Source organism: Scylla paramamosain, chromosome 31 (genome assembly GCF_035594125.1).
Source record: "Scylla paramamosain isolate STU-SP2022 chromosome 31, ASM3559412v1, whole genome shotgun sequence".
NCBI lineage: Eukaryota > Metazoa > Arthropoda > Malacostraca > Decapoda > Portunidae > Scylla > Scylla paramamosain.
This window is the reverse complement of record NC_087181.1, coordinates 19,318,290-19,332,723: the sequence shown is the minus strand read 5'-3', so window position 1 is coordinate 19,332,723 and position 14,434 is coordinate 19,318,290. Positions and strand designations below refer to the sequence as shown.

General features: G+C 40.0%; 1 protein-coding gene across 19 annotated transcripts; it reads left to right on the top strand.

Annotated features, from left to right (window-relative positions):
- The first annotated feature begins 446 nt into the window (after window positions 1–446).
- Window positions 447–13,021, top strand: LOC135088818 (histone-binding protein N1/N2-like). Of its 19 annotated transcripts, none has more exons than XR_010261128.1 (12): window positions 447–463; window positions 1,319–1,470; window positions 2,497–2,608; window positions 5,408–5,484; window positions 5,613–5,757; window positions 6,361–6,528; window positions 7,522–7,629; window positions 8,678–8,804; window positions 9,365–9,550; window positions 9,709–10,123; window positions 10,692–10,800; window positions 11,006–13,021. XR_010261128.1 is itself a non-coding variant. In XM_063983884.1 (5 exons), exons 3-5 carry the CDS (start codon window positions 3,723–3,725, stop codon window positions 5,907–5,909), a joined length of 426 nt encoding a protein of 141 aa, XP_063839954.1. In that variant the 5' UTR covers window positions 555–1,470; window positions 2,497–2,608; window positions 3,612–3,722; the 3' UTR covers window positions 5,910–6,403. The 19 variants fall into 19 exon arrangements, 3 of the variants coding, with proteins under 3 accessions (XP_063839954.1, XP_063839953.1, XP_063839952.1); XR_010261127.1 differs by lacking the exon at window positions 447–463 and adding an exon at window positions 500–548; XR_010261141.1 differs by lacking the exon at window positions 447–463 and having other exon boundaries at window positions 568–1,470; window positions 9,709–9,884; window positions 10,001–10,123.
- Window positions 13,022–14,434: the final 1,413 nt, after the last annotated feature.

Sequence of the window (14,434 nt, the reverse complement as noted above, 5' to 3'; positions counted from 1 at the left end):
AGATATGCTATTCTTAACAATGTATTTAATTTTTATCCTATTTCATTTTATTAGATTTACTTCTTTTTCTTCTTCTGCAGCTGCTCCCATATTCATATGGGGTCACTTTTCCTTACTAGTCTTCTCCCCAAGGCTCTGTCCCCAACCTTCTCTCCACTCAATCCTCTCTCACTCATGTCCTCTCCAATGTGATCTTTCCACCTTTTCTTTGATCTGCTACGTCGTCTTCTTTTTATTTTTATTATATATTTTTTTATTATATTTTTATTATATTTACTAAGAAACTAATTAAACTATACTTTCTACAAAACAACTACAACCATAACACCAACAAATCATTCCAGACTACCCTATCCCCTGCCTCCCCGCTGTGCCCCACCCAGACACCACGGCCCAGCAGTGACGCCATTCCACCTGCTACACGACGCTGGCTGACGCACTCCAGACGTGGCAGCAACAGGAGGTGGAGGGCAGGAGCAAGAGTCGGATGGATGGCGAAGGGAAGGCATGATGGCGGAGCTGGTGGCTTTGGAGGGTGTTCGTGCAGGGTACCTCGGCAGGGTCTAGATTAGAGCAAATGGATGATGAGAGACTAGTAAGGTGTTTGTGTGGAATATTAGGAGTAGCAGTTGGGGGAACAAGTGTGTTAGGATGGTAATAAAGAATGGCTTGGAAACTAGTTGTTGGGCTTTTGAGGTTGAGTGAAGCCTTGTTGAGAGTGATGGAAGTAGGATTGTCAGAAATGGAGAGGGCTTACAATGTTATGTAACTAAGTGGACAAGTGAGATAGACAGAGTGATCAAGCACATGGGACTGAGTGAGCCAAGTGTGGAAATTCTGGGATGGAGTGAGCCAGGTGTGGAAAAGTGTGGAAATTGTGGGATTGAGTGAGCCATGTGTGGAAATTGTGTAGAAAAGTGTGGAAATAGTGTGGAGAAGGTGTGGGAAAAAAATGTGGAAATTGTGGGGTTGAGTGAGCCAGGTGTGGACAAGTGAGATAGACAGAGCGATGAAGCATGTGGGGTTGAGTGAGCCAGGTGTGTGCGTCACTTGGGGATGACTGTGAGCTAACCTGGGACCAATGGTTGATGACGCTCACTGATGGAATTAGAAGCTGCATGAATTGTTTATGTAGATTTTAGAAGCTGTCTCAATTGTTTGTGTAGATCTGAAGCACTTACTTTGAATTGAAGGCTTGGACCATGTAATATCTTTGTAATTCTTCTGTATCTCTGTCATAAGTTCCTTAGATAACTCACTACTGTTTTTGTCTCTATATAATAATATGTACATTTACTCAAACTGCATTTCCTTTCAGTGTGCAGGTTGGCAGTAAACCTCCCTGAAGGTTCCAGAACTGCTCACCAAGTGTCCAGCCCAGCCTGTCACAAGACTATGTGACAGTGGACCTTCCACTCATACTGAAAACAGCTGTGCACTGCCACTCACAGGAAGTGGTGACCACTCTAGGTGTGCTATCTGCTGTTTATATGTATAAGATGAGTACTGGCTAAGGGTAAGACAAATTCTTGCAGGTGTGTGTGTGTGTGTGTGTGTGTGTGTGTGTGTGTGTGTGTGTGTGTGTGTTTAGGAACCAATTAAATATTGCTTATTGTTAGAAATGGAAGAGGCTCTGAGGGACTTTGAAAAGGTTGCTTATATCAGTGAAATGAGTAGGTGTGTTCTTGGAGACAGAAGCAGCATGTGGCCTGGCCTGGAGGAGAATCTTGACTGAGGCCCTTTTTTTTGAGAGACTGCAAGCTGACAGAGGTGAGGAAGATCCTTGTGGGGCTTATTCTAAAGGATACTGTAGTGAGGAAACTCAAAGCTTGGAGGAACAGAAGAACAGTGTTGCTGTGTGTGGCATTGACTGTGTACTATATCGTAAGGAAGACAATCTTTGCTCCCACAGTGTCAAGAGTGAAAACACAGTAAAAGCTGAAATAGTGGAGCCAGTATCACGTAACAATTGATCAAAGCAAAACAATTCAAGGTGTTACTAGTATTTACAGTGTTCTATAAGTACTTCTGAGAGAGAGAGAGAGAGAGAGAGAGAGAGAGAGAGAGAGAGAGAGAGACAGAGAGAGACAGAGAGAGACAAAAAGAGAGAGAGAGAGAGAGAGAGAGAGAGAGAGAGAGATGATAAGTGATGTTTCTAGTTTCAGTGATTTACTTCACAGACAGTAGTTAGTGAGCAGGTGTTAAATATAATCCAGTGTTGCTGAGGGAGAATAAATTAATAGGCAGTAGTGTGCATAAATGTACTCTATGTATTTTTTATGTAGGAGGGACATTGACAACTTATTTACCTCTCCTTCCACTGAATGGCAGGCACAATGACACCAATTACCTGCTGTTTACATTTCACTGTTGACTCTTGCATTTCTCTATTAATCTGGGACTGAATTCTTCACTACTATTGGTTTGACATAGAATTTTTAATGTGTCCCTTGAAGATTAAAAGCCCAACCTATTTCCTTTATCTGTTATTTCCAGATTGAGTTGTCTTGAAGCTGAGATGAGTTGGTCGGGTAATGAGTGACTTGCATCAAGTGACCGTGAGGTGTTGGACGTGATATTGTGTTATTGCAAGTGTAACCAGTAATAAGTAAGTCCTTTCTTTAAAACTCTTCATACATGGATTTGTCATACATGGATGGATAAGGCCCTTTGTACAGAGTCAGCAGCTGAGGGGGGGTGAGAAAAACTGGCAGACATCTCAGAATACCTAACTTCATAGAAGCTGTTTTAGCTAGAGATGAGATATGAAATTTCCAGTTTCCAGACTGAGGAGGTTCAGTGTAGAAGAGGGGATACTTGTTGTCTGGAAGGTTGTGTTGAGTTGATAGATGGAGGAATTGAGTTTTTGAGGCATTGAACAATACCAGGTTTGCTCTGCCCCAGTCAGAAATTTTAGAGAGAGATTACAAGTGAGGTATTCTGTGGCTTCCCTGTGTGAACTGTTTGCCTCCCGAAAGGTTGGATGTCCATGAAAAGACCTGGAAAAATGCTGGTTAGTATAATCAGTGTAGGATTGGATAGGACAACAAGTTTGGTTTAGAAGATCATTGATAGAATATAGGAAGAGAGTGAATGACGATAGAATCCTGAGGAACACCACTGTTAACAGATTTAGGAGAAGAACAGTGACCGTCTACCACAGCAGCAATAGAATGGTCAGAAAGGAAACTTGAGATGAAGTTACACAGAGAAGGAAAGAACCTGTAGGAGGGTAGTTTGGAAATGCAAGCTTTGTGCCAGACTATCAGAAGCTTTTCATATATCCAAGGCAACAGCAAAAGTTTCACCAAAATCTCTAAAAGAGTATGATGACCAAGACTCAGTAAGGAAAGCCAGATGACCAGTGGAGCAGCCTTGATGGACCCTAATACTGGCGATCAGATACAAGTAGGCTGTGAAGTAATAGATGTTTAAGAATATTCCTATTAAGGGTAGATTAAAAACTTTAGATAGGCAGGAAATTAAAGCAATGGGACTGTTGTTTGAGAAATTAAAACTACTACTACTGCTACTACTACTACTACTACTACTACTGCTACTACTACTGCTACTGCTACTACTACTACTGCTACTACTGGATGGTATATCAGTTCACACAGCAAGAAGCCAAGGACCCACCGAGGCTGTCACTTGGAAGAGGTCATTGTTGTTGCATCCAGCATCCCAGCCTGACTGCCTAGACAGGTCCCGCAGGTTGCTGAATGGCAGAGATGCAGGCTGCTCCACAGCAAGATGTGAGACCAGTGTGGCAGAGTATGATGTGTACACAATGAGGGACACACTGTAGCCAACCCAGTAGATTACCCGTGGATTAACAGTGTCAATGTTGTATGTGAGTGTATAGTGTAGTGTCTGGGCCACCCTGTATAGGACTGCCAGCCTGGCATATAGATAGATCAATCTAATTATTTGACATTTCATATTCTGAACATTTTGCTGATCCAATTAATCTGTTAAGGGAGCACTTTGTTCAACATCTTTAAAATATTATTTGATCATCACCTGTATCTCTCACCTGATGATATAGATAGGCTGGGTGTAGGTAACAACTTTCAACCTCTCCTCAGTGATGGACAATTCAGAGACAGTGAGGTCAGCTTCCCCTGACTGCAGAGCTCCTACCGTGCCCGTCCACTCGTTGCTTGAGTTGTCCTTCAGTTTCCCGTAGGCATAACCTTCCAGTACATTGAAACTGACTCTGTACAAGAGAGAGAGTGGGAGAAAAAATAGTGTTGTGTATTGAGGGAAAGAAAATTTCTGTCTTGTCTTCTCTATTTAGGGAAAGAAAAGGAAAAGGGCAAGTAGTGTCATATGCATGGAGGAAAAGGAAAATTATTCTCATATGCACTGAGCAAAAGGAAAAGTACTGTGATATGTACTAAGGGAAAGGCTGGGTGTACTGAAGGGAAGGAAAAATACTGTTGTCGTATTTATTGAGGAAAAGAAAGAAATACTGTCGTATGTACATTTTTTAATTGCTAGAAAGAAAAGTGAAATATACATTTATATGTATAGTTTATTTTTCATATCAGTCACAAGTATGGATGTTTGTTTCCCTTCTTTTTTTTCACATGTACAGCTACCTCCTCAAATAGCATGTATTTTCAAAATTTCAAGCTGCTGTGATGATGAAAAAAGCCTGAAAGAAAAATGACAAGGAACAAAAAGTAATGAGAATAAGTTTTGTGGCAACTATTCATTAGGTGTCACTTTTTCACTCCTCCACTTAGACCGGTACAGTTGAACGCAAAATGTGAAAACTTACGAGAAATTGTGTGCATCCCTTAGTGCAGTGACAATATCCCCCACAAAACCAGTGATATTTCTTTGACTGGAGGTTAGTTCAATAATTTTGAAGGCTGGGATTAATTTTAATGAGGGATGAGAGGGTGGAAGTGACTGGAGTATAGGTTAATAATTCTACCAGCTGGAAAGGATTTTGAGGGTCAGAGGAAAGTGATTGGATATTAGCTTGATAATCGTGCTTGGTGAGATTAATTTTAGTGAGAGACTAGATGGTGGGAGGATGATATTTAGAGGTTAGTTTGGTAATTTTGCCAGTTGGTATTAATTTTTAGTGAGGGATGAGGGTGTCAGAAGAATGTGACTGGAGGTTAGTTTAATAATTCTGAGGGTGGGAGGAAAGTAATAGGGGGTTAGTTTAATTTTGGTGATGGATGAGAGTGTGAGTGGAAAGTGTAGCTGACCACATAATTTATCAAATAATACAAGCATGTACACATTCTTAATAATGTTCCATGTTAAGATATACTAAACATGAAGTTACTCCACAATATATGATGGTGTAAATTACGAATGGTTAAAGTCGAGACTTGTTTGATGATGGCCTGTTTGCTTGCTCCCCTTGGACGTGCGGCAAGTGCAGCAGCGTTCGACCGTTTCTCTAGGGGCAAGCGACACCTCCTGGTGGGGGACTTCAAATCTGCTGTCGCTGCCTTCGAGGTGTGTCTGTTGCTTAGGTGTGGTATGTGTTGCATGTTACCTAGTTGTGTTGTTTTCTGTGTTGTTAATTGTTTCATATCATAGTGAAAGTAAACACCAGGTTTAACTGACACTCCTTACCACTCCAGGAGGCAACAGAGTCCCTGGTGGAGCTGTGTGGGGAGCAGGCGCCCGAGTGTGGTGACGCGTACTGCCGCTGTGGCCGTGCATTGCTGGAGCTGGCACGCAAGGAGGCAGGGGTGCTGGGGCCAGATCTGGATGGTGCCAGTAGTCGTGTGTATTGCTTGGTTATTGTGTTAACGTGCTGGAGTGTGCACAGCCGGGAGTGTTTGGGGAATGAAAATAAAAGGAGTTATGGATGTTTAAAAATGCATCTTTTGAGAGCTGAGTATACAAGAAAGTTGCTGTGTTTGCGGGATGAGTAAACAATGAAGAAATGTTTTGAGGAACTGGGTGTGCAGAGGCACGAGTGTTTGGAGAATGAGAATACAGGAAGACAGGAGTGATTTAGGAATAAGTGTACAAGAAAGGAGTGTTTGAGTGACAATATATAAGGAAGAGGTGTTTTGAAAATGAGAGTACAAGGAATGAGCATTTTGGGAGTTAATATACAAGGAAGCAAGTATTTAAGGGACAAGTATACAAGATTATTTTCCTGTCATATGTCATTATACAGTGTTTTTCTTTGTTATATACATCATTCCCTTTCACTTTTCATATCTTGTGTTCTCGTCATTCTGATGTAATGTTACAGATAGAGAATGTTTGGTGTCAAATTTTCACTAATTTCATATGTGTATAAACTTTCATTTCATTGACTTTTTTTTACTATTACTACTATATTTGCTTGCTTTTTAAACAAGTCTTTTCTTTCAGAGGAGGGAAGCACAGGGGAAGAGGAGGACGAGGAGGAAGAGAGTTAAGAGTCACAAGAGGAGGAGGAAGGTGGAAAGAAAGAGGAAGGAGAGGAGGAGGAGGAGGAGGAGGAAGATGGAGAAGGAAAGGAGAAAGATAAGAAGGAAGGAAATGCTGCAGAAGGAGAAGGTGAGTTTGTTAATAAGGTTTTGTGTGACAAGTTTTCTGAAAATTTTATTTGTTTACATGAAGTTTGTTTTGTATTTATTACTCTTAATATACTAACTTCTCCCACCACATGCAATTTGTCTGTCTGCTGTTGTGGTTCTTTCATTTCTTGTTCCCTTTCCTGAATATACCATTTCCTTAGTTTCATATCTAGTACCCTCCAATAAAATTTCTGCTTCTCGGTCTCTGTACTTCTCTCGTTTTTTTTGCTTGGCTTCATTCCTCAGATCCTTCTCTTTTTCCCTTTCTTCCAAGTTCATATCTCTTTTTTACCCAAATATTCTTGTATTCTGAATTTTCAGCCAGCTTCCCAGTTCTCACTAGGATCTCCTTTACTGTAACTTGGGATCTCATTCTCACTTTTAATGGTCTTTTACCTCCTTCACTATATTTTCAAATTCTATATGCTCTCTTCCACTTCTCATTCCAGTCCCTGTTCTTCACCTTGGACCATTGTAATAATTTTCCTTACCAACTCCTCTCTCTCTCTCTCTCTCTCTCTCTCTCTCTCTCTCTCTCTCTCTCTCTCTCTCTCTCTCTCTCTCTCTCTCTCTCTCTCTCTCTCTCTCTCTCTCTCTCTCTCTCTCTCTCTCTCTCTCTCTCTCTCTCTCTCTCTCTCTCTCTCTTATTCCCTTTTCTTCCCTTTTCTTCCTTTCTTCCTTCCCTCCTATCTTTGTTTCTCCCTCCTCCTCCTCCTCCTCCTCCTCCTCCTCCTCCTCCTCCTCCTCCTCCTCCTCCTCCTCCTCCTCCTCCTTCATTCTACCTAACAAGAAATAATAGATTCAAGATTATACCCAAACGTTTTAAATCCCACAAGGCCAAACATTTTTTCTTTAATCGTATAGTAAATATATGGAGTAAACTTCCTGCAGAAATTGTGAACAATATTGAAATTGTGAAAGCAATATTATTGAATCAGTTCATCCTAAACATTTGCACTTTGTTTTTCCACAGAGCAATAAGACATTAGAATTGACAGAGAAACCAGACAAGGGACTGCATTTGAAGAAGCACAAGAACCAAGAAATTACATCATTCAATGAAATGACAACATAATCTAAAGTAAGAATTTACATAGCTTTCATTTTGGTTTACATTCTGAAAGGTAACAGTAACATGGATATGTTTTTATATTGAAATCTTTCTCTGATTGCATACAAATGGTACCAATCAACAAATAATAATGTAATACTTAGAAGCTGGGAATTCAAATCACTGGTAGATAAAATGAACCACCATTCTAGAGTGTACATAACTAAGGAATTAATATACTGGTTAACTGTCACACCAGCATGAACAGAATAACAACAATTGTTGAGTAGAGTCTGTAGGAGGCAGGGAAGGAGGCATGTAGTCAGTTTTAGAGAGCAGTTATTATGAAATCAGCTGTAGAATATTCCTAAGATGCAATACTACTGGAGTCTGTCAGCTTGAAGACAGTTTATTAAAGAAGGGAAGTTCATGAGATATAAAGCCTTTGATTATTCAGTTTCATTTCCAAAGTAACATTTATTTATTGGTGTGTTGCTTCCTGTAAATAGTAAAGCCTTGACAGCACTGCATCTCTCACACCATGCTGTAACTGTTGAGAGAACCCTAACCCTTAGAGAGAGGAGGAGGGAATCCTTGGTCTATGTTCAGTAAAGCCCTGTATTCTTGTCATGGCAATGTAGAATGGAGGCGTCATTGGTTTATGTTCAGTAAAGCCCTGTATTCTTGTCATGGCAATGTAGAATGGAGGCGTCCTTGGTTTATGTTCAGTAAAGCCCCGTATTCTTGTCATGGCAATGTAGAATGGAGGCGTCCTTGGTTTATGTTCAGTAAAGCCCTGTATTCTTGTCATGGCAATGTAGAATGGAGACGTCATTGGTCACATACTGTTCTAATGTAATCTAATGTAATCTAATGGAATCATGAAGGTGTAAAAATGCAGGATATGGACATCATCAGCTTTTGTCATTAAGGGTGGTAAAGTGAAAGATTTGTTAATCACTTTGGTCTTTAGTTGATGCTTCTGGTGAGGCTTTCCTGTTTAAACTTGGCATAATATATATAAAATGATGTGGCATGTTAAACAAGTTAACTTACTGCCTTCTTGTGTCTTTCACAGATAGAAATAAAAAACGTCACAAGACAGAATAGTGAGCTGCATGCACTTATCACAGAGTATAAAGTCACTCCCTCAGAGGAAAAAGACAAGGATGGCATGTCTTCATGTGAGAACTCAGAAGCTAAATGTGAGCTACCATCCACATGAATATATATTTGTATATCAAACTGACATTCTCCTTGGAGGGAGGCTTTCCAAAGTGCACACACACACACACACACACACACACACACACACACACACACACACACACACACACACACACACACACACACATCTCTGCATCAGGACTCAACAGCCAGACTGATAAACAATTACTTCACCCAAGATGATCAGCTGATAGGATTAGCTGTGGATGAGCCTCCTGTGGTGACTAGGAGTACAAAAGCCAGCAGCTAATTTTGGGAGCTGCCAGTCATCATGGTCCTGGTGTCTGAGGTGCTGCTTTTGCATTTTCCCAGTCATGGGTCGAGGCTACATCACATTTATTCATTCACAGTTGCTCTTAGTTATCTCTGTTACAAGTTAAAATTTTTCCTGGCTCCACAGACATTTCTGGTGCATCTAACCCTCTCTCCATTGCCCTTCTATTTCCCTTAGTCTTATACCCACTTCTTACATTACGTCTAATTACTTCCATTGGTCATTCTTGTCTGGCCCTCTGTTGCATCAATTTTTCACCTCCAGGTACAGATACCAAGGGGAAATTGCTGGGTCAAGTGGCTACACTGACATCTGAGGTTAGCAGGTTGGAGAGTGAGTGCAGCAGTCTTCAGGTTCAGCTAGACTGTGAGAGGGATAAGTATAACAAACTGCTGGGAGAATCTCTTGCTCATGAAAAGTTGTCTGAAGATGTCATAACTGAACCAAAAGGTAAGAAAGTTTATATTCTCTAATAATAAAGCAAATAATTTTTCCTCACTGTTGCTCAATTTTTTGAATTAATAACAAAATAAAAGCATTGTTATTGGATTTGTTTATTGAGGCTGTATTAAGAAAAGTTGAGAGAAACAAACTTATTGTTTTATCAGGAGAAACAACAGGATTGGGAGGAACTGAGCTTTAACAGAAGCTGCAACAACTGCAGGAGGCTCACAGGGTCCTGGAGAGCAGGTTAACTTGCAGCATGAAGGAGGTGGCTGAGCTAAGTGACAGGAAGTAGCAGCTTAAGCATGCTGTAGTGCATGAGGAGACAGAGTCCATCGGTGTATGCATGTTTTTTGCTCATTTGAATCATCTGTAAAAGTGAAGTGGAGGAAGTGTTTACTGTTTACTGTATGCCATTTCCTTGGTCTTTTAATGAAGAATTTTATCCTTCTTCAGGTGACTACATCACCATCTACCAGTTGCAGCGAGGAGTGATGAAGCAACAAGCTCGAGAACGCGAGTTAGACCTTGCCAGCCTCCATCATGAATGAGAGGAAATGAAGCAAAACCACTCTGCAGGTTAGTGCTCTCTTTTGCATCTCACACACTTCTTATTCATGTCATGGCAGATTAGTGATTTCTGCTGCATCTCACACACTTCTTATTCAATTGCTGGCAGGTTAGTGATCTCTGCTGCATCTCACACACTTCTTATTCAATTGCTGGCAGGTTAGTGATCTCTGCTGCATCTCAAACGGTTCTTATTCAGGTGTTGACCAAAGTACTAAGCCTTCATATCATTACCTTGCTCTGTGATGGAGGCTACACCATCTGGCATCTAGCTGAGATTTAATGTTGCAGTAAAGCTTCCATATGAGTTCATGTAGAGCAAAATGTTTTCAAATGCCAGGGAAGTAGTGTAATGTAACCTTCCAGAGAAATCTATCCCTCATTTATTAGTTAACAGGAGTGTTTAATGTACTTAATGTGATTAGCCAGGATCAAGGGTCAACTTCTTCACTGACCATTTACTCTCAGGTGATGTATCTGTCCTCCATGAGTCACCAGAGACACATAAGGTGTTGTAAGTGAAATTTCATCTATTAGATTTATTCAAAATGTGAATTAACACAGTTGTTTCCTGCAGGATTTGATATCAAAGCTGGTGCAGGAAAAGGAAGCAGATCATGACCTTCAGCAGCTCGAGAAGATAAGCAGCGTCCTTAAGAGTCCAGTTGCTATCTTTAGCAGTGTTGGTGAGTAGTAAAAACTGAGCCATCTTATGAAGTGCAACGAAACATTATTATTATCTTCATAATTTTCTTGAAATAAACAGATTTCTGTGGCATGTTGCTCATTAGCACTTTAATATCAGATAACACCAGTTATTTATGTAATGATGTAATGTACTAAGTAGATGAAATACAAGTGGCATCTGCTAACACTCTTGATGTGGAACAGGAACCAGTGAGTCTGAGACACCCACCACCAGTGGAAAGGTGGCTGACGAGCGCCTCAAGCACTCTGAAAAGGTGGAGCAACAACAAGAAACAGAAAATTGCATCCATCATTCTTTGCCTGAGGAGGGAATTGATGCTCTGTTGACCCTTCACACTGATGTCCCTCATGAGGAGGGGAGAATATGAATCCTACAGAACTTGCCCATAGGAAGACCAAAACTGTTACTGCTGCCACACTGCCACCACTTCCACTGACACCAAAAGCCCAACTGTGCAGAGAATCCTGGACCTCCGCAATGAAATGGAGTCCACCAGTCACCTGGAGCACTTTAGCCTCCAAAAGTTCCATCCGTGTCCATTGTGTTTGGGTAAACTTATCACTGTATAAGGGGACAAGTATCAGTGTATGGTTACTATATACTCATTTGTACTTAAAGATGTCATGTCACATCATTCTCTCTCTCTCTCTCTCTCTCTCTCTCTCTCTCTCTCTCTCTCTCTCTCTCTCTCTCTCTCTCTCTCTCTCTCTCTCTCTCTCTCTCTCTCTCTCTCTCTCTCTCTCTCTCTCTCTCTTCTCTTTCTTTCTTTCTTTCTTTCTTTCTTTCTTTTGTTGCATATGTTACTGCTTTACATTCCTCCCCACAGTATTTTTTCATCTACTTTATGACTGCAGTAGTTTTATCATCCCAGTGTATGCTGTATCCACTCTGAAACTGTAATTCACCAATCAGCTCAAATGTGTCTCTGTTTTGATAATCATTAATTTGTTTCAGCTACACAACCACTCTGATAAGGGACAAAATCTACTTCACCAGTCATCTATGTCATACAGTCATATATATTCATACATATGACAAAATACTCTTCCTAAGACATTTCTTATTTTCTCTTCTCAAGTGACCTGTCCATCTATCTAAGGTACCACATAACATTTAAAACTTACAATATTGTGTTTAATTCATGAACACTTTTTTGTCTATCTATGGAGACTTGCGTATAGACTTGAAATGTATTGGGAGTTTTCTTTATCTCTCATTCTATACCTAACACCTGTTCCTAAGAATCCCCAGGTGATAGCCATGGTGACTGGCTGGTCTCCTACTGAGTGGCTGGGGTTTTCCAAAAGTGAGGGTTGGTGTTCCATACCATACCATGTGCCCTGTTTGTATTCCTTCTTTGTCCTCTGTATTATATTCTATGTAAAGATGGTGCTGGGGTGGGATCTACTTCTTATTCCCTAAAAGTGATGAGGAGTGACACTGGGCAGCATTGATTTGCTCCTTAGAGATGGCTGGGTTCCTGTGGATGAGTGGGCCATGCTGTGCTTTGTCAAGGATGGTGTTTGGTATTGTGATGACTCTTGCCACAATCAAGTGCCTCCCACAGAGTAGTGGAGTACCTATGTATGGTGTTGACCCAAGCTGTCCAGGTCTCATCCAATGCCTTAATATGATTTAGATGATCAAAATGGTTTAACTCACCATTTAATCAGCTGACTGATTTGAATGGAGAAGTATGTAATGTGTTGTAGCCTAACCATCCCTGCCAGCATGGTCAGATTCTTGGTAGTAACCTGAAATGCTCCTAGGTAGTGAGTATCATTGCACATAATGATCTTTACTTTGTCAGTAATTCAATGATACTGAATATTACTCTACTGGATTTTGCTCAGCACTGCTTGGTAACTTTTGGCCATAATCCCAGGTCTGGAATGATATGAAGCCATGTTTTTACATTCCATATGAGACAGGCAAGCACTATGCTTTGCCTGACTGATACCTGTACTTTACATTTATGACCCCAGGTAGTTCATCACTCTCTCTCTCTCTCTCTCTCTCTCTCTCTCTCTCTCTCTGTTTGGAATTATACTGTATATTAGGAAATATCATTAAAGAGTGTGTGTGTAAAAAGTGTTTGCATTATTGTGCATTTGATGTTATAGCCCCAGGTTCTTAAAGTTTTCTAGTTTCATGATTTATAAAGATTGCTATTTTTAATAAAGTTATTGAAATTGTTATTGAGTGTTTTTTATTGAACTCATTAGCTTTGTAATAGTGTGCGTCTCATCATGCATTCATTAATGATGTAGAGTGGAAATGTCCACTCCTATCATGCATAATATCAATGCATTATTGGTTTATGTTGTTATTTGTGTATAAATTGTAAAGTTATGCCAGTCTATTTTAGTACAAACTAAATATCAGCTGGAAGAGAGGACAGGTAATGGCACACTAAAACACAGGAAGGGACAATGATATAACCATCCAATTTAACAATACACAGAGGAAGAAGAATGAGAAAGCAATAAAAATGGATTATTTAATGGATGATTAATAGACCCTCATTTGTAATGTTATTTCAGGCAAGAATATTAAAAGAGACAGCTGGCTTGCCCTTTGTACTTGTTCAGCTTGCCCTTAGCACTTGTTCATACATGACAGAATGAGAGATGTATGGGTGGGGGTGACACCTGGAAATGGGTATGATTCATGAAGGGATTGATTGATTGGTTGACTGACTGATTAAGAAAAAAAAACGTAGCAGTGGAGGGTGGGGGGGGGGGGGGAAGGCGCCCCCAACTTTCCAGTCATATATGGCGTGGAAGGGACAATACCAGCAAAGAAAAATATGAGAAAATGCATAATTTACTACAAAACCCAAAATGCGAAATAAAACCTTGCCAAATTGAACCTTCCCACGAAGGTAATGAATGGAGTTTTGATGCAATGAGCCACAGTTACTTAAAACACTCAACAAATATAACACCTGCCAAAAAAATAAAATAAATAAATAAAATCAATCAATAAATAAAGATAAAAACGCGAGAAAACCTTTAAATTATCACAACGCGAAATATACACACACGCTAAACTGGATGCGTCATTAATTAATACCCCCCCAATAGTTTATAGCCCCTCCCCTATTCATTGCTCCCCCCCCCCCCTCCCTGCCTTGAGGAACACCTTCACTTATGGCCTGCTGTTGGGTCAGATTTGAGCCATTTTAACCTCGAATTACATACAATACATACATACATACATATCGTCTCCTTGCAATAATTATAATAGTCTTCCTGGCTTAATTTTTGTTTATTCATTATTCCTTATGTATTTATTAATTATTTGTCATTTGTCTAATTCCTTGTTTTATTTAGCCTCGGTATTTAACTAAGCATTTTTTTTTTTTTTCACTTTCTGACTGTGGCCCTTGCAATGAATGGCTTAATTGTTTATTTACTGTTCCTTACGTGTTTATTGATTATATGTGAGTTATTTATTTGATATTCATGATTTTTTTTTTAACTTCGTATTTCTTTATATGATAGTTTTATCTTTTCGTGTTTTCTGGCTTAAGTTTTGTTTATTACTCCTTGTTTGTGTTATTAGGTGTGTCATTAATTATTTGTCTTATTTCTCGTAGTTTAATGGAT

Bases quoted from the DNA above. Each gene is read 5' to 3' on its own strand.
- LOC135088818 (XM_063983882.1), top strand. From the start codon at position 5,338: ATGGTTAAAGTCGAGACTTGTTTGATGATGGCCTGTTTGCTTGCTCCC. The intron at 5,485-5,612 runs GTGTGTCTGTTG...TTACCACTCCAG, and splicing joins CTGCTGTCGCTGCCTTCGAG to GAGGCAACAGAGTCCCTGGT.